The sequence below is a fragment of the Dreissena polymorpha genome, chromosome 6 (genome assembly GCF_020536995.1).
Source record: "Dreissena polymorpha isolate Duluth1 chromosome 6, UMN_Dpol_1.0, whole genome shotgun sequence".
Taxonomy (NCBI): domain Eukaryota; kingdom Metazoa; phylum Mollusca; class Bivalvia; order Myida; family Dreissenidae; genus Dreissena; species Dreissena polymorpha.
The window spans coordinates 85,244,496-85,267,648 of NC_068360.1; the positions used below are offsets into that span (position 1 = coordinate 85,244,496).

At 37.2% G+C, this 23,153-nt stretch overlaps 1 protein-coding gene across 8 annotated transcripts; it reads right to left on the reverse strand.

Moving 5' to 3' along the window:
- Positions 1-1,892: 1,892 nt before the first annotated feature.
- On the reverse strand, positions 1,893-22,738 carry LOC127833293 (uncharacterized). 8 transcript variants are annotated; one of them, XR_008027322.1, is made up of 11 exons: positions 22,660-22,738; positions 14,641-14,767; positions 14,242-14,370; positions 13,919-14,050; positions 13,520-13,648; positions 13,121-13,249; positions 11,646-12,422; positions 10,734-10,808; positions 7,978-8,106; positions 3,460-5,476; positions 1,893-3,167 (listed from the first exon to the last, which is right to left on the reverse strand). XR_008027322.1 is itself a non-coding variant. In XM_052358466.1 (10 exons), the coding sequence occupies exons 2-10, from the start codon at positions 14,753-14,755 to the stop codon at positions 5,268-5,270; spliced, it is 1,824 nt and encodes a 607-aa protein (XP_052214426.1). In that variant the 5' UTR covers positions 14,756-14,767; positions 22,660-22,738; the 3' UTR covers positions 1,893-5,267. The 8 variants fall into 8 exon arrangements, 6 of the variants coding, with proteins under 6 accessions (XP_052214426.1, XP_052214427.1, XP_052214430.1 ...); XR_008027321.1 differs by having other exon boundaries at positions 3,314-5,476; XM_052358466.1 differs by having other exon boundaries at positions 1,893-5,476.
- Between the last annotated feature and the right edge of the window lie 415 nt (positions 22,739-23,153).

Here is a 23,153-nt window from a genome sequence, read left to right on the forward strand (position 1 = left end):
AAGTTTTTTCTATATTTAACTGTAGTGGCCCCTACTAAGGGCCAAGTGCGTGCCCCCATCTAAACTTTGAGAAAGGATCTTATAAGAATGCTACAGACCAAGTTTAATGAAGATCCAGCAGGCGGTCGTTTCAATATATTTATATTTTTAGCCCTAGCAGCTCCTAAAAGGGGCCAAGTGCCCCATTTCAACATATATATATGAATGGACCCCTAAAGATATTACAAAGTTTGATGAAGATTCTTCAAGCCGTTCATGAGAAGTCATTTAAAGGTTTATCTAGTTTTAGCTCTAGCGGCCGCTAATAGGGACCAAGTGCCCCCATTTTTAAGAAATTGACAAAGGACCATATAAAGATACTACAGGCCAAGTTTGATGTACATCCATCAAGCGGTTCATGAGAAGTATTCTAAACGTTTTTCTAGTTTTAGCTCTAGTGGACCTTAACAGGGGCCAAGTGTCCCCATTTGAACAAATCCGAAAAAGGACCCTATAAAGATGCTACATCCCAAGTTTGATGAAGATCCATCAACCAGTTTATGAGAAGTAGCCATTCAAAGCAATTTATGCTTTTAGCTCTAGCAGCCCCAATAGGGGCCAATTGCTCCCATATGAACAAATTTGAGAAAAGGGCTTTATAAACATGCCACAGACCAAGTTTGATGAATAGCCATCAAGCGGTTCTTGAGAAAGTCATTTGAGATTTTTCTATTTTTAGCTCTAGTGGCCCCTTATAGGAGCCAATACCTCCCATAAGAATAAACTTGAGAAAGGATCTTATAAAGATCCTACAGACCAAGGTTTCATCTTCATCTTTCGTATAGAGGACAAAATTCAAAGACTGGAATGTTCCAAGTCCTACGGTGGGTAGAGGTCAAGAGTCACCTCTCACAAGCTGTACTAAAGTCATTACGGAGATATTTACAGATTATAACTATGTACACACGTGAGCTGACTATGCTTATGAAGATTATCAAGCGGTTCATGAAAAGAAGTTGTTTCAAGGTTTTTCTAGTTATAGCTCTAGCCGCCCCAAATAGGGGCCAATTACTCCCATTTGAACAAATTTCAGAAAGAACCTTAATTGATGCTAAACACCAAGTTGAATGATGATCCTTCAAGCGTTTAATGAGAAGACCTTTGAATGTTGTTTTCATTTTGGCTCTAGCTGCCCCTAATAGGGGCCAATTGCTCCCATTTGAACAAATCTGCAAGGATGCTACAAACTAAGTTTGGGTTAATTTTTAGTTATGGACCTTGTCAGTGAGTATCTATGTCTATATTCAGATTAATACCTCTGATAGTATCGAAGATATTTAAAAATGTCCAGTTTTTACACGCAGATAATCGTATCGTGGTATATACCTCAGTATGGACACACACGACACACTCATAGTATGTCACAGTTGTATCGTGGTTTTTACCTCAGTATGGACACACACCTCACACACTCATAGTATGGCACAATTGTACCGTGGTATATACCTTAGTATGGACACTCACAGCACACTCATAGTATGGCACAATCGTCCCGTGGTATTTACCTCAGAATGGACACACACCTCACACACTCATAGTATGGCACAATCGTACTGTGGTATATACCTCAGTATGGACACACACGACACACTCATAGTATGTCACAGTCGTATCGTGGTATTTACCTCAGTATGAACACACACCTCACACACTCATAGCATGTCACAATCATACCGTGGTATTTACCTCAGTATGGACACACACACAGCACACTCATAGTATGTCATGTCTATATTCAGATTAATTCCTCTGATAGTATTGAAGATATTTGAAAATGTCCAGTTTTTACACGCAGACAACAACCTGGCTGTGACAATACCGAAACAGTCAAAGTAAGAAAGCAAATAAAAATCAAGAATTCGTAACTTTTATTATAAGGAAGTATTTTAACACGAGGAACAAAAATTAATAAACTATTTGTAAGGAAGTATTTAAACATGAGGAACAAAATAAACTATAGCTGTTTTTCTATAGCTTACTTGCATATTAATAATTATGCAATAAGAACTGTCTCATCGCCCTCAACTATTCAAAGTGCTTGTCAGTAGAAAGAGAGCTTGTCAGTAAAAGGTGAAGGCCATGATGGTAAACAACTATTCCCAATAGTGTGCATGGTTAACAAGAAAACCTGGACTGAAATGAATTTTTTTTATCGAAAATCATGATACATGTATTTCTAAGTGTAAAGGGACCATTACTCCCCAAATTCTTGTCTTTAAGCAAGTAACACCTAGTTTTTGAGTCTGGACAATCCAATAACAACCTTGTCTAAGATTTTAGAGGGTAACATTATGACCAAGTTTCAGCAAGATTGGGACCAAATTGAGAACTTTTCGAGTGTTAACAAGGTTTTTCTATAAATTGACCCAGTGACCTAATTTTTTCTCAAAACAACCCAATGTGGAACTCATCAATAGTAACATTATGACCAAGTTTCATTAAGATTGGGCCAAAATTGTTACAAAGTAACGCAACACCAGGAGTCAAAAACACCCCTCCTGCAGGAGCTTGGCAGTATTTATATGAGCGCAGTCATGGAGAAAGGTCCTTACAGGAGGTCAATAATAAACTGAGAAAATGTAAGTAGAAAATCTGTTTTGAACTCTGGCATTGAATCCATCAAACAACATGTGGTACTACATAAAAGACCTAAAGACACCACAGCAATCTTTCAAGTAAACATGCAGCCACAAGTTTCTCAGTGTTATATCCAAGATTATTTGATAATGGTTATGGCAATATTTATATCAGTGCAGTCATTCAATAAATCCCTTACGAGAGATCAATTCCTATCAGTAATAAAGAAGTTATTTAAATTCGAACATTTTCAAGCTCAAATGTTTGCCAAAGGGATATAAACACCCTAATGAGCACATTTTAGGAAACCAACAAAGTTTTAGTATCAGAATTGCTCAGAAATATAAAATACCGAAGGCAAAAAGGCATGAGCAAAAATTCTAAAGTGTTAATTGTATGATATATAATATCAGGTGAGCTAATAGACATATATAATAAACATGATCTGTCTAGATTTATCTTTTGAAATAACAAGATGTGTTTGTGAAACACAATGTCCCCCTATATGATGTTTGACCTTGTAGGATGACCTTGACCTTGTGAAGGATGACCTTGACCTTTCACCACTCAAAATGTGCAGCTCCATGAGATACACATGCATGCCAAATATCAAGTTGCTATCTTCAATATTGCAAAAGTATTCATAAAATAAGCGATTTGGGCCACATATATTTGACCTCTGACCTTGAAGGATGACCTTGACCTTTCACCACTCAAAATGTGCAGCTCCATGAGATGCACATGCATGCCAAATATCAAGTTGCAATCTTCAATATTGCAAAAGTATTTATAAAATAAGCGTTTTGGGCAACATATATCTGACCTCTGACCTTGAAGGATGACCTTGACCTTTCACCACTCAAAATGTGCAGCTCCATGAGATACACATGCATGCCAAATATCAAGTTGCTATCTTCAATATTGCAAAAGTATTCATAAAATGAGCGATTTTGGCCACATATATTTGACCTCTGACCTTGAAGGATGACCTTGACCTTTCACCACTCAAAATGTGCAGCTTCATGAGATACACATGCATGCCAAATATGAAGTTGCTATCTTCAATATAGCAAAAGTTATTGCAAAATGTTAAAGTTGGCGCAAACAGACAGACCAACAGACCAACGGACCAACAGACAGGGCAAAAACAATATGTCCCCCACTACTATAGTGGGGGACATAAAAATATAATAAACTATTTCAGAATTGCTTAAACAATAAAAACAAGTTACTCAAATAATAACTAGAACATTGTTAAACCTTGTTTGAAATAACAAAAGAACACCTAAAAAGGAATTACTACTACATGAAATAAGCTCATACTGAACTGTTTTATAAGTATTTACAGTATTTCTTTCATTAAATGATGATTAATTATCCAGACAGTGTTGTTTCTCTATAGTATTTTTGTCATATATTGATGGTCAATCACCTTAACAGTGCTCATTCTCTACAGCAATCCAATCACACAACAATTATATAATGATGGCCAATTAGCCCAATAGTGGTCATACTCTGCAGTAATTCAATCACTGTACATATAATCAATGACGATCAATTAGCATAAAAGTGCCTGTCCTCTGCAGTAATTCAGTCACATAATGAGGATTAAAAGTAGCCTCACAGTACTCATTGATGATCAATTAGCTTAACATTGCTCACACTCTGCAGTAATTCAATCACTGTACATATAATCAATGACGATCACATAATGATGATCAATTAGCCTTACAATGTTTATCCTTTACAGATGATCAATCTTAAAATGATGATCAACAAGCAAATTCGTTGAATTGATATCCCCCGCCACATACATTTTGTTCAAGGATGGGTGCAAATCAGACGGATGAACATACTGACAGATGGACAACACCAATTTGATATCCCTCCGACTTTGGCGGAATATAATTATGAGAGAAGGAAGGACAGACAAGTCAGCGACTATATGCTCTCCCTTGATGGAGCACAAAATCTCTAACCTGTAATTTTAAGTACAAAGATGTATACATAATTATGGGAAAAATGCTGGTCAGTTTAGGGGTTTAGCGTACAACCTTACATGAAGCATTTGTGTAACCTTGACCCTTGATGTGAATACCTTGATGCATAGTAAAGGAATAACTAAATAATGAAGAATTCATCAAATTTGTGACCTTTGACCTCAATGTGTGACCTTGACCTTAGCCCCTAGGATTATGGGTGTTGAATGTGAAGCACCCCCAGATGATTGAGAACAGCCATGGCAAGTTTCGTGGCTCTGGCTCATGTGTTAATGGAAATAAATCTCTAAGCTTATATTAAAAAGCATTTTTTCAAGATACAAAGGGCCATAACTCCCTTATTAACAGATGGTGTACAATGCCATTTGGCGTGCATCATCCTCTTATCCATATATACACTCATACCAAGTTTCAATGAAATCCGCCAAAGCACTTCCAAAGTATGGCTCTGGACACAACAGTGCCGGACGGACAACGCCAAAACAATATCCCTCCGCCTATGGCGGGGGATAATTAGCCTTACAGTTCTCATTCTTTACAACAATTCAATCACATAATGATTAACAATTAGTCTAATAGTGCTTATCCTTTACAGTAATTCAGTCACATAATGACGATCCATTTCAGTAAATTAGCCTTACATTCTGAATGTTAATATCTTTTTGTTTTCCGTTTCTCAGCCATTATCCAATTATGGACAGTGTTCTTAATTTTTTTCCAGGTGAGGTTCTGAAGAGCGTCATGTTTCCTAGAAACCTTTTCACACTCATCTTTCTGTAGTTCCCTTCTCATTGCTATATTTGTTTTGAACAAAGTTTTAAGTAGCCTGTGCTGATGTTCTGTAAGCTTCACTACTTCTCCTGAAATATATCAAACATTAATTGAATGACAAGTCAAATGATTCGCCTCACAATAAACCTGGAAGCTTTTTTTTATAGAACACCATTTCTGTTTCCCCCATAATACTTTTTAAACATTGGCACACAACAGTTAATGTGAAACAGACCCATTCAATAACATTTTTAAACCAAGCAAGGGCTTGGATAGAGAACACAGACCTGCACACAAAACTCCCCAAACTAACACAGTGGTATTTGCACACAAAAGATGGTTGACAGTTGTTAAAGCCAATGATTTATAATGGTAAATAAGACCATGGTAAAACTGGAGTTTCTATTGCCAAAATTAAGAACCATTGTCAACAAGAGCGATCAATAATCGCAGGTGTCACCTAATGAGAGCCAATTTCAAAGATAAGTGTTTTTAACAAAGGGAGATAATTTGAAAATGGGAAAACCTAGAGTTATGGTTTCTTGACCCTGAACTTCCTCTTAAGGAGCTTTATAATTGTTTGAAGTTAGAAGCTGATAGCTTCCATACTTTTTGAGATATGACAAGGACAAGGTTTTTGAACAAAGGGAGATAATTTAAAAATGGAACCACTCAGAGTTATGGTTCTTGTCACTGCACTTCCCCTCAATGAGCTCTATAACTGTGTGAAGTTTAAAGTTGATAGCATCAATAGCTTTAGAGATATGCTCCCGACAAAATTTGTGACGGATGGACGACAAAGAAGTGATCCCTACAATGTATATGTCGCGGCTACTTTGTACCAGGCGACACAAAAATGCATACAAGAGGGCCATCATGGCCCTTAATCGCTGAAAAGTTTACAAATAATAAAAGTATGTTTTTTAAGTGCAATTGTTTTCATAATCATTGTTTTAATGCGCATTATAATCAAAATTTCATTAATTCGATAAACCAGTATAACTATTTTATAAAGTCGAAAAAATGGTATTACTTAAAAAAACATTCGATAAAAGCTGATAAGTCTGAAAAATAATCAAATATTTTCAAACATTTAAGCGATGACCTTTCCCCATTTCCTGTCAATCACTCATTGTTGACAAATATCTAATAATAGGCAGTACAACAAGTTAATAATTTTGTTAATTTAATTTGATTCAGGCAGTTTTATTCGTTTCAGAGATATTTAGTTTTTTCCTTCTCCTCAAAAGTGGCTAAATTGGACTTACGAGGGTTTCGAAAAACAGAGACGATTTTTTAAGCATTCTCGGTTTCAACTACCACCATGGAAAATTTATTTATAGGTTAATACCACATCAGATAGAAAATCGCTGTACAAATTAGAATCAATATGGTAGAGCAAAGCATGGGAAAATTGTTTCATTGTATCAACTTTATGCATACACCTGCTACCTATTACAGTTGTTACATTGCAGATTTTAATCATAATTTTTTTTGTCATGTAAGAAAAATCATTAAATAGGCTCTGGAAATCAATAATTACTAGAAGGTTGTTTTTGGAAATAACAAATGTCTCCCGATATGTAATGTAATTATGGAACATAAAGCCAAGAGTGCGTAATATTAAAAAAACAAGAGATGTGTTTGAAAGAAACACAATGTCCACTAATGCGCCGCTTTTTTTGTTGTTGTTGACCTTTGACCTTGAAGGATGACCTTGACCTTTCACCACTCAAAATGTGCAGCTCCATGAGATACACATGCATGCCAAATATCAAGTTGCTATGTTCAATATTTCAAAAGTTATCACAAAACTTTAACCAATGTTAAAGTTTTGGGACAGAATGAAGGAATGGCAGACAGACCGCCAAAAACAATATGCCCCCGATCATTCGATCCGGGGGCATAATTATCTGTGTTGAACAAAATGAAAATATGCACGACTAGGCAAGACATTAATCATTCCTATAAAGTTTTATTAAAATACAAGAAATAGTATAGGAGAACCGCTTTGGACAAACTTTATTCTAAAATGACCATAAAAGGGCAATAACTCCGTCAAAAAATATCAGAGCGCAACAAAATGACAACATGCACAACTATAGACCTCATACTGATCACTTGTGTGAATTTTTATTAAAATCCAAGCTATAGTTTAAGAGAAATGTTCCAGACAAACTTTTTTTTTAATTTACAATTAAAGTGCCACAACTCCACCAAAAATTATTCAAGCGGAACAAAATGACAATATGCAAAACTAGACTTCATAATCATCATTCCTGTGAAGTTTTATCAAAATTGGACCAGGAGTATAGGAGATATGGAGTGGATTTTTTTTTCTACAATGACCATTAAAGGGCCATAACTCAGTCAAAAATTATCCGTGCAGAACAAAATGATAACTAGACTTCATACTAAACATTCCTGTGAAGTTTCATCGAAATTGGACCAGGGGTATAGGAGATATGGAGCGGACAAAATTATTGGGATCAATTGATAAATCAGTGGACCCTAGGGAGTCATTCTTTTTAAATAACATACAGATGTACAAACACAGCATGTGCAAACGTAGCTAACAAAATGAACCTACCAGTCTTGGGCCGGTTATTGCCACTTTTCTTGGGCTCTGTCACCTTATCCCGATTAGATCTGACACTACAACCCTGTACAGCACCCAGTGTGGATACTGGCACAGTCTCCATATCTTCCTCTATGGCATCTGGAAGAGGGAGAAAAAGACAAAAAGGTAATGCAGATTGCAAGAAAAGGAGTTTTGTACTGATCTAAATAGACAGCAGTGCAATCATAGAGAGGTACACACCCCCACTAAGTACCCCAAGATCATACTGAGGTATTCACATCCACAGATGACAGCCATTAAAGAACATACAGAGGTATATATGTACCAAGTGCTAAGAGTAGACGAAATGAAGTCCAGCAGGAAATGCGGCACACAAAGCGCACAGCCATTTCACAAAACAAAGAGCATGCAGCCCAAAACCAACATATAACAAGCAACAAACAGACCACGACAACACCGACAAGAAGCTGACATAACATTTGAGCAAATTTGGTAGAGGTCCACTAGACAATGCTACATGACAAATATCTAAGCTCTATGCCTTGTGGTTTAAGAGAAGATTTTTAAAGTTTTTCCTGCTGGTTGCCATGGCAAATAGTTGGCCAAATAGTTTCAGAGGAGATGTCATTTGAAAGTGTGGACGGACTAACAACGGATATTGAGTGATCACAATAGCTCACCCTGAGCACCTTGTGCTCAGGTGAGCTAAAAATACACTGTTTGACACCTCTCCAACATATAGGGACAATCACATGGAAACATGGAAAGCGTGCAAAACAGAAAAGTAAAGCAGTAGTTTGAATCAAATCCTTCAGGTAATCACAAAAATTGATTTAAAGTGCACCAAAACTTTAACTGGAAATTTTAAGTTAAAAGGGGGCACTTCTTGAAAAATTTGGGAGAGTTATATGGCCCTCCAGTCTTCTGATGTGGGTGATAACGAGGAACAATTAGTTTAAGTTTTAATCAAATACAGTAAAAATGTACTGAAAGTGCATCAAAACATTAACATAAAATTCTAAGTAACAATGGCTGTTTGTAAAACATGCATGCTCCCCATATGGGCTGTCAGTTGTAGTGGCAGCCATTGTGTGAATACGTTTTTTGTCACTGTGACCTTGACCTTTGACCTAGTGACCTAAAAAATCAATAGGGGTCATCTGACAGTCATGATAAATGTACCTATGAAGTTTCATGATCCTAGGCCTAAGTATTCTTGAGTTATCACCCGGAAACCATTTGACTGTTTCGAGTCACTGTGACCTTGACCTTTGACCTAGTGACCTGAAAATCAATAGGGGCTTATCTGCCAGTCATGATCAATGTACCTATGAAGTTTCATGATCCTAGGCCTAAGCATTATTGGGTTATCATCCGGAAACCATTTTACTGTTTCGAGTCACTGTGACCGTGACCTTTGACCTAGTAACCTGAAAGTCAATAGGGGTCATCTGCCAGTCATGATTAATGTACCTATGAAGTTTCATGATCCTAGGCGTAAGCATTCTTGAGTTATCATCCAGAAACCATTTTACTATTTAGAGTCAGTGTGACCTTGACCTTTGACCTAGTGACCTGAAAATCAATAGGGGTCATCTGCCAGTCATGATCAATGTACCTATGAAGCTTCATGATCCTAGGCGTAAGGATTCTCGAGTCATCTGGAAACCATTTTAATGTTTCGAGTCACTGTGACCTTAACCTTTGACCTAGTGACCTGAAAATCAATAGGGGTCATCTGCCAGTCATCATCAATGTTCCTATGAAGTTTCATGATCCTAGGCCTAAGCGTTCTTGAGTTATCATCCGGAAACCATTTAACTATTTCGAGTCACTGTGACCTTGACCTTTTACCTAGTGACCTGAAAATCAATAGGGGTCATCTGCCAGTCATGATCAATGTACCTATGAAGTTTCATGATCCTAGGCCTAAGCGTTCTTGAGTTATCATCCAGAAACCATCTGGTGGACAGACCGACCAACTGACGTGCAAAACAATATACCCACTCTTCTTCGAAGGGGGGCATAAAAAGGGGGCATAATTCATTAAATATTGGTTATGGACCTTGTGTCATATGATGTCAACACTAGTTTGAATCAAAAACATCCAGTACATGTAATTACAAATATAGATTGAAAGTGCACCAAAACTTTACCCTGCAATTCTAAGTTAAAAGTGGGGATAATTCTTGAAATATGGGTAAGTTATGGCTCTTGTGTCAAATGGTATATGTGTTGATCAGGAACACATTTTTTAAGTTTGAAACAAATCCATCACGTAATAATAACAAAGTTAAAGAGAAAGAGCAACAAAACCTTTAACCAAGGTGTGGAGCGGATGCAAACACCAATGCATGAGTGAGTAGTATGTATATACCGGTATATATATATATATTTCAATACTGTACCAGTATGCTGTTCTAAAACAACTTACAGGGGTACAAATGCACACTTTTTCAACAAGCTTTATACATACATTTAAGTTTCAAACTTAAAATGTGGGAATTAAATATGGCCTTAAGAGTTGAAAACAAGAGCTGTCACCATAGGACGATTTATGCTCCCTTTTTCCGTATTTTTGTAAACCTAAACGCAGTGTTTTTCCACATTTTTGGAAACCTAAACGCTACATTGTGTGACGGAATTTTAGACGGAAGGGCAGACAGACAGACGGACAGTACGATCACTATATGCCCACCTTCAGGGGCATAAAAATGTGCTCATGAACAGTGGGCAATGTATGGAATATATGAATTTTAGCTTACTTTCAGTCAAGTCATCTGCTTCATGAATTTCCTCTTCATCATTGCTATCCTCACTCTCACTGTTTACACCATTATCTGTCAAAGAAAGAACAATAGCATTATCATGACCCTGCATCACTCAAAAAGAAGACTGTAAGAAGGAAGACATCTTGCCTTATGTCCTAGTTGCTGACCCAGATTCAAATCTCACCTACAATTATACAGAGAACCATTCTGTCCAAGTTTCATTGGGATAAAATTGAAAATGTGGTCAAAAGGCTTTTCTAAAATTTGGCCCCATGCCTTAGTGTCTTATCCCAGATTCAAACCTGACCTACATTTTGCACAATCATTCTGATCAAGTTTCATAAGGAAGAAGTTGAAAATGTGGCCGCATCTACATACCAACTCGACTTACAGGAAAACAATCTTGTAAATCTCATCAAAATCCACTCATTAGTTTCTGATTAGATTCAATAACAAGAAGTTCAGTCAGTTTTCATACAAAGGGCAATAACTCCTGACCTGTCTGATCTGACCTGACCGACTAGGCCGCTAGGGGAACAATCTGGCAAAATTTGGTCAAAATCCACCCAGCAGTTTCTGACTAGATGGGCAAGTTTGGTCAAAAACCACCCAGCAGTTTCTGACTTGATGCAATAACAAGAACTGCATATGGAACGACTGATAGGGGAACCTAAGAAAAATGCAATTTGAAAAGGATAGTGGGCTAAACATGGTGTTTAGCTTGTTCTTTTTTTTCAGAAAACAATATTCTGATACTGATTATATTAACTGATAATCTGATGTTTGATCAATTAACCAGTTAAGCAGTTAATATATTTTATATTGCCACCCCTAAATTATTCAAAATTCATACACTGTTGCTTTTCACACAACTTTGTCAAGACTCATTTTCTTTTCTCATCTTACCTAATTCAAGATCTATGTCATCAATGGACTTCCCGCTGAACTGTCCAATAGTTCCCTTGTTAAAGGCTGTCAGAAGACATCCCATCCTAGCCACTTCGATTATTTCTTGTGGGAGGCGATAGAATGATCTATGAATATTGATGTCATGCCCCATAAACCTTGCCAATACTTCCAAATCGTTTTTGCTGAGATTCAAAATCTGGACCACTGTGGCAACATGCTTCCTCAATTTTGTACTAGTGACACTTTCTGGGCATTCCAGACTTGCTTCTTTTGCAAATTTTCTTAAGACGTCTGCACTTCTAAGGGGAAACTGCGACCCAGAATTGGATCTTGCAAAAACGTATGCATTTTCTTTATCTACACCTGCGTCTGCTCTGTATCTCAGCAGAAGATCAATGTTTTTTTGTATGTCTGGAGTAAGAAGGACTGCGACAGTACGATCCCTTTTCCCACGAATTTCAACTCTGGACAGTGTTCTCAAAGGGACTTTCTCTGTTTCACTTAAAGAATCTTCTACTTCTTTAGGTGCCTGCTCTGATTTATTTCTTCTGTTTTCATAATGCACTACTTCAATTCTCTCTGTTTCTCCGCCACGCCGTCTGTTGAACAGAACAAGTTTTGCCAGTGTTACTTTGCTGAGAAGCTCCCAGTTATGTTTAAAAAATCTCTCTTCCAAAGCTTCCGTCAATGATTCAGAAGTTCTCTGAAGGTGTGTCTGAAGCTTTGAAATGTCTTCAGACAGAGGCAGCATCTTCTGCTTGTTCCTCTTGTTATCTGTAAGTGTATGCAAGGCAGCGTAAGAAATTTCATTTGTCCATTCCTCTTCACAAACATTCAGAAACTCAATGGCTTTTTCCTTAACCATCTGGTGGACAGACAGACAGACATAACAAGAGATGTGTTTGTCAGAAACACAATGCCCCCTATTGCGCCGCTTTGAAATAATTATATATTTTTTTTTTACCTTTGACCTTGAACTTTCACCACTCAAAATGTGCACCTTCATGATAACGCTGCTTTGAAATAATTTTTTTTTTTGACCTTTGACCTTGAAGGATGACCTTGACCTTGAACTTCCACCACTCAAAATGTGCAGCTTCATGAGATACACATGCATGCCAAATATCAAGTTGCTATCTTCAATATTGCAAAAGTTATGGCCAATGTTTAAGTTTTTTCTGACGGACGGACAGACTGACACACTGACTGACTGACGGACGGACAGTTCAACTGCTTTATGCCTACCGGGGGCATAAAAAACACTGGTACTGGTCTGTTCTAGGCTATGTTGCAACCTACCATCCAAGCAAGCGGAGGCACACACAGGAAACAGTGCAATTATACAGAGGTACACACCCATACAAAGTCCTCAAGATCATACTGAGGTATTTACGCATAAAGATGACAAACAGCTGTTAAAGAACAGAGGTACATACATAGCAAGTGCTTAAGTATCTAACCAATGAACCTACCAGTGATGTGCTTGAAAGCGTCATTTATATGGGGCTTTGACACCTCATCTTGTTTTGAACCGACACTGCAACCCTGATGTACAGCTGCGGTCGGGGATATTGGCACAGCCTCCACATCCTGCTTTGTGTCTAGAAAAAGGAGAAAAAAACACCATGTTAATGTAGACTGTAATGAAGTGATCCAGGTAGTTTGTACTGGTCTGTTCTAGGCTATGTTGCAACCTACCATCCAAGCAAGCAGAGGCACACACAGGAAACAGTGCAGTTATACAGAGGTACACACCCACACAAAGACCTCGAGATCATAATGAGGTATTCACGCATAAAGATGACAAACAGCTGTTAAAGAACAGAGGTACATACATAGCAAGTGCTAAAGTAACTTACAAAGGTACCTACCAGTGATGTGCTTGAAAGCGTCATTTATCTGGGGCTTTGACACCTCATTTTGTTTTGAACCGACACTGCAACCCTGGTGTACCGCACTGGTCGGGGATATTGGCACAGCCTCCACATCCTGCTTTGTGTCTAGAAAAAGGAAAAAAAAACACCATGTTAATGTAGACTGTAATGAAGTGATCCCGGTAGTTTGTACTGGTCTGTTCTAGGCTATGTTGCAACCTACCATCCAAGCAAGCAGAGGCACACACAGGAAACAGTGCAGTTATACAGAGGTACACACCCACACAAAGTCCTCGAGATCATACTGAGGTATTCACGCATAAAGATGACAAACAGCTGTTAAAGAACAGAGGTACATACATAGCAAGTGCTAAAGTAACTAACAAAGGTACCTACCAGTCATGTGCTTGAAAGCGTCATTTATCTGGGGCTTTGACACCTCATTTGGTTTTGAACCGACACTGCAACCCTGGTGTACCGCACTGGTCGGGTATATTGGCACAGCCTCCACATCTTCCTGCACGCCATCTGGAAAATAGTGAAAAAGACACAGGTGTAATACAGACTATAATGAAGTGACCAGTTCTGTACTGGTCTGGTCAAGGTCAATTGGACTTACAAAAAACCTGCATTCAAACAAACCTTAAGTATACAAGTTTCAGTGCAATAGTAAAGATACTGATGTAGCAAGTGCTAAAGTAACTTACAAAGGTACCTACCAGTGATGTGCTTGAAAGCGTCATTTATCTGGGGCTTTGACACCTCATCTTGTTTTGAACTGACACTGCAACCCTGGTGTACCGCACTGGTCGGGGATATTGGCACAGCCTCCACATCCTGCTTTGTGTCTAGAAAAAGGAGAAAAAGACACCATGTTAATGTAGACTGTAATGAAGTGATCCAGGTAGTTTGTACTGGTCTGTTCTAGGCTATGTTGCAACCTACCATCCAAGCAAGCAGAGGCACACACAGGAAACAGTGCAGTTATACAGAGGTACACACCCACACAAAGTCCTCGAGATCATACTGAGGTATTCACGTATAAAGATGACAAACAGCTGTTAAAGAACAGAGGTACATACATAGCAAGTGCTTAAGTATCTAACCAATGAACCAACCTGTCATGTACTTGAAAGCGTCATTTCTGGGGCTTTGACACCTCATTTGGTTTTGAACTGACGCTGCAACCCTGGTGTACCGCTCCTGTCCGGGATATTGGAATACCCTCCACATCCTGCTTTGTGTCTAGAAAAAGGAGAAAAAGACACTATGTTAATGTACACTGTAATAAAGTGATCCAGGAAGTTTAGCACTGGTCTGGTCTTTGCTCTCCAGAGCTACACTAAACATATGGTCAAACAAGAGCTGTCAGCATCTATAGGATGACTTATGCCCTCTTTTTCCACATTTTTGTAAACCTAAACGCAGAGTGTTTCTCCACATTTTTTGAGAGATTTTGACACATATATTTGACCTTAAAGTTTTGGGACAGACAGAATGACAGACAGGCAAAAAAACAATATACCCCCTCTTCTTCGAAGAATGGGGCATACAAAACCTTAAGAAAGCACTTAGTAGCAAGAAGCAGTACCATCATACAGAGGTATAATGTCATCTACTTTTCATTTCATCTAAATATCTTTACTATTGACAAAATTACCAATGAAAAACCGAAAGCTATGTTGTTTTGTTGCGGTAACGCACCTTCTTGAGTAAAATAACATACAACGTACAAAATACCAGAGATGTCCCGCAAGTATGTATCCAATCCCTTGAAAAATGGAAAAGTTATGAACCTAGTAAGAAACAGACACTATTGTCTTTCCATTTTTAAAGTGTTTAACCTCTGTGGTTTTCACAACAAACCATTTACCAGTTCCTGTTTATTTGTATTCGTTGCTATATGTAAACAAGTAAGTTTTAAATACCAACAGTGTCACTGCAAAAACTTGTGTTATGCACAAATATTTATCGTTATATCAGTGAAATGAAGTGTAAGAGGTAAAAACACAATGAAAGGCCTAAACAAGTTTCTTTGTCACAGTTGAAAAGGGGAGCTTTATTTCATACAGATAATGATGATGATGATGATGTCAAAGGAGCTGGCTTTGAACCTTCCTGTTCTAACAGTGCAGAAAAGGACTCATCTACATGCATATCTGGTTTTTAGACCAGACAAAAAGGGTTTAGCTTAATTGGTAAGACTGGTGTTGCAACTAGAGCTTTGTCACAGACGTGACGAAAACCCCCACATGCCGCATTGACACAGAATATTTTGCATGTTGTCTTCTGATCACAAAAAACAGTGGACACCAATCTCAATGTTTAAAGTGACCCCGTGACCTGGTTTTTGACCCTGCATGGCCCATGTTCGAACTCAACCTACACGTCATCTAGATACAACTTCTAACCAAGTGTGGTGAAGATCGGATGAAAACTACTTGAATTAGAGAGCAGACACCATGCTGAATGTGTAAAACGTACTAAGTGACCCAGTGGCCTAGATTTTGACCCGGCATGACCCATATTCGAACTTGACCTAGACATCATCTAGATACAACTTCTGACCAAGTTTGGTGAAGATTGGATGAAAACTACTTGAATTAGAGAGCGGACACCATGCTCAATGTTTAAAACGCACTAAGTGATCCCTTGACCTAGTTTTTGACCTGCCATGATCCATGTTCGAACTTAGCCTAGACTTCATCTAGATACAACTTCTGACCAAGTTTGGTGAAGATCGGAAGAAAACTACTTAAATTTGAGAGCGGACACGGACCGACCGACAGACAGACAAGCTCAATCCTATATATCCCCCTAAACTTCGTTTAGTGGGGGTATAATAAATAATCAACTCCCTTTTGGTTGTTGTGTAGATTTGTTTGTCACCTCTTACCAATTTACTTCAAGGTTTAAATTTTGTTGAATACCTCTATCTGTAGGTAGTGTGTTTCTAGTGTGTGTGTGTGTGGCTCTTCCTCACAATGTCTGTACAGTAAATGTTTTATTAGACCTTTGTATTGCATTAGTGCACTTTTTGACCACAATAACTTAATGCTGTGGGTTTGAACTCTGCTTAGGCCGTACAACAAGTTGGTGGCCTCTTAGGAGGTGGTTACTTAAGTTATGACTTATACAATGTATATGATAATTTTGTGAACTGCTTGATAAAAAAAATAAATTTAAACTGTTTGCAGGGTCAAAACCCAATTAATGAAAGATAAAAACCAATAACATGGAATGTTTCTTTTTCAGCAGATAAAGATTGGAGCGATTCTAGAAATGAGCCATCCAGTATTGCTGAAAACATCTCTTCAAGCTCTCCTGGGTCCAAAATGAGCACCAAAGGCCAAAGCGTCAAAGGTGTTTCTGATTATTGTAATAAATGAGGTCATAGACCATGATAGTTTTGCCTGATGAGCGGGCTTTGCAAGCCGTCAAGTCATCTCTGGTCATTATTTCGTAATTGTCTTTAATTCATATATTTGTTACCTATACGATAGACTATGGATACCTCTGTCTGTATGTGTTCAGTTGAGTACGTTGAATTTTACTGTGTGTGTGGTGTGCCTGGTACCTCACAGCATTTTAACATTTCCAGATTTCAATCCTTATAAATTGCATATACATTACAGCAGTGTGTTTTTAACAAGGGTCTCTGTAAACTGTGGGTTTGAGTCCCACTGAATACACAAAATCTTTTAAAAATGTAGGGTCTATGCTTATTAAAGGTGGTAGTGATATAGCAGTTATGGTATTGCCAGAAACAGCGGTAATGTAAATAGGTTCAGTGTTCTGCTGTGAATCTGTACTGTTGGGGACAGGGACCCTTTAGGGTTAAAAAAGTGGAGACAAAAGGGAAAAATTTGGGGACAGAGAAATACATTTGTAGCAGAATTACATTTTCAGAAACTAATAACCTTTAACTTGCAATCTTAAACTGGCTAGATTTATTCCTACAGCCAGTCCACAGGATGTTACATTCTAATTCAAACTTGAACATTTTTTAAATTTTTTAAAACTGTCAAACAATTGTCAATATATTAACAAAACTTTGAACAGTTACATGTATTTAATGTCTACATTTACGTCTGTCTACATCTGCTTCAATGGAATTAGAGGCAAAGATTCACATTTGCTTTACATTTCTCCAGTGATCTAAAGCCTTTTCAAATTAGAATTACCGATAGTAAAGGCTTTTTCTTGTTTGGGCTTTATGCACAAACTGCATGTCATTTTGTTGTGTCAAACAGTAACCAAGAAAATTCTCAAAGCCAATTTGCTTGGCATGTACGTTTAGGGGCAGACTTTTTTTTCGTCATTGCTAAACGATGTTGGTACTTGGGAAGACTCTGTTGGGGTGTTATTACTATCGATATATTTTCTTATTTTACTTGCCGGAGGAAAAAAAACTCAAAATAGATTTTGTTTTCTTCGGCCGGTCACTTTCCGCCATTTTGATAGGTGTGGAAATTTCCTTGATAACTGATTGGTTGTTATAGTCTCAACTTACCAACGAAATAGAGTGTTATTAAAGTAAATTAAGGATTGGCAGCGAAATGACGTCACGTCCAATGAAATAATTTGTTCTAATTATGCATTTACTCGATTTCTTTTACAACTTTCAAATTTAATTGATTAATGCAAGGGCGCATCCACGGCAGAACACTGTAGGTTATTTGTTTTTATCAGTGAAATGCAGTGCAAGAGGTAAAAACACAATGACAGGAAAATACAAATACTTTGTCACAATTTACAGAGAGTGCTTTTTTTTCATACAGATGATGAGGAGGAGGATGCCGAAGAATCTAACTTTGAACGTACCAGTTCTAACAGTCCTAAAAAGGACTCATCTACACACTCATTTTGTTTCAAGAACAGACAAGAAAGGGCAAGCTTAAGGGGAAAGACTTGTATTACAATAAATGGTCAGCTATCTTTGGGTTGTTTGGGATATTTGATTGTGATACCTTACCAATTATTTAAAGAATAACATTTTGGTGAATACCTCTATCCGTATGTAGTGTGTTTCTAGTGTGTGTGTGTGTTCCTCGTACCTCACAATGTCTGTACAGTAAATATTACACATTTTGTTTGTATTCATTTTTTTGTACCACAATAACTACAGGCTTAGTTTGAACCCATATTAGGCCATACAACAAGTCCGTGGCCTCTGAAAAGGTTGTTACTTCAGTTATGACCAATGAATGATAATTTTGTGAACTGATTGTTTAAAAAAATGAAAAACTGTATGGAGGTGCAAAATCCAATTGATTAAAGATAAAAACCATTAACATGTGATGTTTCTTTTCTGGCACATAAAAATGGGAGTGGTTCTAGAAATTAGCCATGCAGTGTTGTTGAAAACAACTCAAATTCAAGCTCTTGTGGTTCCAAAATGAGCACCAAAGGCCAAAGTGCAGAGGTGGGTCTGATTATTGTATTAAATGAGATCATAGACCATGATAATTTGGTCTGTTGAGCTGGCTCTGCTAACCTTCAACACATTTCTGGTCATTATTTCCTCCATGTTTTTTTATTCATATATTTATTACCTTTATGATAGACTATGGATACCTCTGTCTGAATGTGTTAAGTTAAGTACATAACATTCTACTGCGTGCGTGTGTGTGCCTGGTACCTCACAGCGTTTTAACATTTCCAGATGTCAATCCATACCAACTTAAAGTTTTACTTTTTTGTGAATACCTCTATCTGTATGTACTGTGTTTCTAGTGTGTGTGTGTGTGTGTGTGTGCCTTGTACCTCACAATGTCTTTACAGTAAATGTTATATGACCCGGTACACCTTTGGATTGTATCAATGCACTTTTTGACCACAATAAGTACGGTAAATGCTGTGGGTTTGAACCCTACTTAAGCCTTAAAACCAGTAGGTGGCCTCTGAGGAGTTTGTTGCTTCAGTTATTACTTATTTATGACAATTTTGTGAACTGCTTTATTTAAAAATATATATATATATATAAACTGTTTGCATGAGCAAAACCAAATCAATGAAAGAAAAATTCATTAACATGGGATTTTTTGTTTTTTTTTTAAGATAAAGATTGGAATAATTCTAGAAATGAGCCATCCAGTATTGCTGAAAACGTCGCCTCTTCAAGCTCTCCTTGTCCCAAAATGAGCACCAAATGCCAAAACGTCAGAGGTGAGTCTGATTATTATAATAAATGAGGTCATTGACCATGATAATTCAGCCTGATGAGCCGGCTTTAGTCATTATTTCCTCCATGTCTTTGATTTATATTTGTGTTGCCTTTACAAAAGACTATGGATACCTCTGTCCGTATGTGTTCAGTTGAGTACATAGCTCTCTACTACGTGTGTTTGTGCCTGGTACCTCAAAGCATTTCAAAATTTCCATATGTCAATCCTTATACATTGCATATACATTTATTTTAATACAGCAGTGTGTTTGTTTACCAGGGTCTCTGGCTGCTGTGGGTTCGAGTCCCACTGAATACAGAAAATCATGTAAAAAAGTATGCTTATTAAAGATGGTAGTTATATAGCACTTCAGGTTTTCACAGAAACAGAGGTAATGTACATATGTACATAGGGTGTTTGTTTATCTGTAAAATGCAGTGAAAGAGGTTAAAACAAAATGAAAGGCAAATACAAATACTTTGTCACAGTTGCCAGAGAGTGCTTTATTAAATAATGATGATGATGACAAAGAAGCTGGCTTTCAACCTACCAGTTCTAACAGTGCAAAAATGGACTCATCTAAAGGCATATCTTGTTTCAAGAACAGACAAGAAAGGGCAATCTTAAGGGGTAAGGCTGGTATTATAATAAATGATCAGCTCTCTTTTGGTTGTTGTGGAGATTTGTTTCTGATCTTTTACCATCTTACTTAAAGAATTACATTTTGGTGAATACCTCTATCTGTATGTACTATGTTTCCAATGTGTGTGTGTGTGTGTGTGTGCCACTGTGCCTTGTACCTTACAATGTCTGAACAGTTAATGTTATAATAACCTTTGGATCGCATCAATGCACATTTTTACCACAATAACTAAATACTGTGGGTTTGAACCCTTATTAGGCCGTACAACCAGTCTGTGGCCTCTGAAAAGGGTGGTAACTTCAGTATGACTTATGAATGATAATTTTGTAAACTGCTTGCTTTTTTTAAAATGAAAAACAGTTTGGAAGTGCAAAATTCAATTGATTCAAGATAATATTCATTAACATGTGATGTTTTTCTTATCTGGAAGATGACGATGGGAGTGGTTCTAGAAATGAGCCATCCAGTATTGCTGAAAACTACTTCAATTTAAGCTCTTCTGGTTCCAAAATGAGCACCAAAGGCCAAAATGCAGAGGTGGGTCTTATGGTTATATTTAATGAGGTCATAGACCATGATAATTTTGCCTGATGAGCTGGCTTTGCAGACATCAAGACATTTCTGGACAGTATTGCCTCCATGTCTTTGATTCATGTGTGTGTTACCTACACATGTATACAATAGACTATGGATACCTCTGTCTGTATGTGTTCAGTTGAGTACATAATTCTACTGTGTGTGTGTGTGTACCTAGTACCTCACTGCGTTTATGCTTACTTAAGATGGTAGTGATATAGCACTACTGGTATTCCCAGAAACAGTGTTAGTGTAAATAGCGTGTTTGTATGTCAGTGAAATGCAGTGCAAAAGGTCAAATAGTCTTGGGTTAACACCGTTTTGTTGTTCTGTTGTTGTTTTCTCATTAATTTCAACAATAGATGTTTACTGTGGCATTATCTCATCCCCATAATTTCTTTACAGCTGCAGAGTTAAGCAGCGACAGTAAATGGAGGAGGAGCATGGAAATGATGATCATGAGTATAATGAAGTAGAAGGTATTCAGATGAAACCTGAAATTGAGTGTTTTTCGGTCTTCACATGAAGTGCTTTTCGGTTGGTATATTGTCGATATATATCCAATTTTGGGCATTAATACATCATAATAAACAAAAGGTAGTATAAATATGCATGAAATATAAACATTTATAATTAATTAAATCCGTTTACACACAATAGAAACGAAATGTTTCATATATATAGAGAGAAATTGAGTTCTTTTCGGTCTTCACATGAAGTGCTTTTCGGTTGGTACATTGCCCATATATATCCAATTTTGAGCATTAATACCTCATAATAAACAAAAGTAGTATAAATATGCACAAAATATAACCATTTATAACTAATTAAATCTGTTTACACACAATAGAAACGCAATTTTTTATATATATATAGAGAGAAATTGAGTGCTTTTCGGTCTTGAGTGCTTTTCGGTCTTCACATGAAGTGCTTTTGGGTTGGTATATTGCCGATATATATCCAATATTGGGTATTAATATCTCATAATAAACAAAAGGTAGTATAAATATGCATGAAATATAACCATTTATAACTAATTTAATCCGTTTACACACTTAATAAAAACCCAATTTTTCATATATAGAGAGAGAAATTGAGTGCTTTTCTGTTGGTATATTGCCGATATATACCATTTTGGGCATTTATACCTCATAATAAACAAAAGGTAGTATACACATACAATCATATAATCATTTATAACTAATTAAACCCGTTTACAAACACTAGAAACGATTTATTGCATATATATAGAGAGAAATTGAGTGCTTTTCGGTGCTATTCTGTGCTTTTCGGTGATTGTATGGACCGTTCCAACACTTCATGATGTAACATAAGACAAATATGTGTCCAACGTTATTTCATAACCACTTATTTAATTTTAATTGATAACTCAATTTCCACCCAAACGCCAAAGACAAATATGTGTCCAAAGTTATATCATAACCACTTATTTAATTTTAATTGATACCTCAATTTCCACCCTAAAATCCATCTATACCAGCTGCTTGTACTGGTACTATATTTACGACAATGGCGTCCATTTGCATGAATGTAACGAAATTCGCTAGTTTCAAAAGCCCTTCGATACTGAAAACATAAACCCTGAATGCATGGACATCAATATCTTTTGCATAAAACGGCAGTTTGTGAACGTCTGCATATGCTCTACATTGTTCCCAGTTCGGGAATGTTTTTACTTGTATATAACCCACTGCAGAAACGGGTCCAGACATTTCTATGCACAATATTACCTCGAAATCTCAATAACCAAGTCACGAGTCAGTGTGCGGCGGCCATGTTGATTTTCTGCGCATGCGCCCTTGTTACCCGTTGACAGCACTAACATGCGAAACTAGCCAACTCGTACCTAAGTCAACAACTACCTTGGTCAACTCGTACCCGATATGGTTAACTCGTACCCGATTTTTGGTCAACACCTTCCCCACACTATTCAACTCGTACCCGATTTGGTCAACACGTACCCTCCTAAAAGTTATTTCTATATATCAAAGACGTGAAGTTTTTTATATGTTTTTTTTCTTGCTTTTTGTGAATTTTTTGGTAATGTAGGTAACGGCTATAAATATGTGTAAAAGTTTAATTCTAATAAAAACTATTGTCATCGTCATAATAGAATTTGGCATTAACCTTATTTTTGCCAGTACTTTAGACAACATATCAGTGACGCTTTAGAATTGATGACATGTATAGCCAATAAAATGCACTTATGTTTACAGAAGCAGCT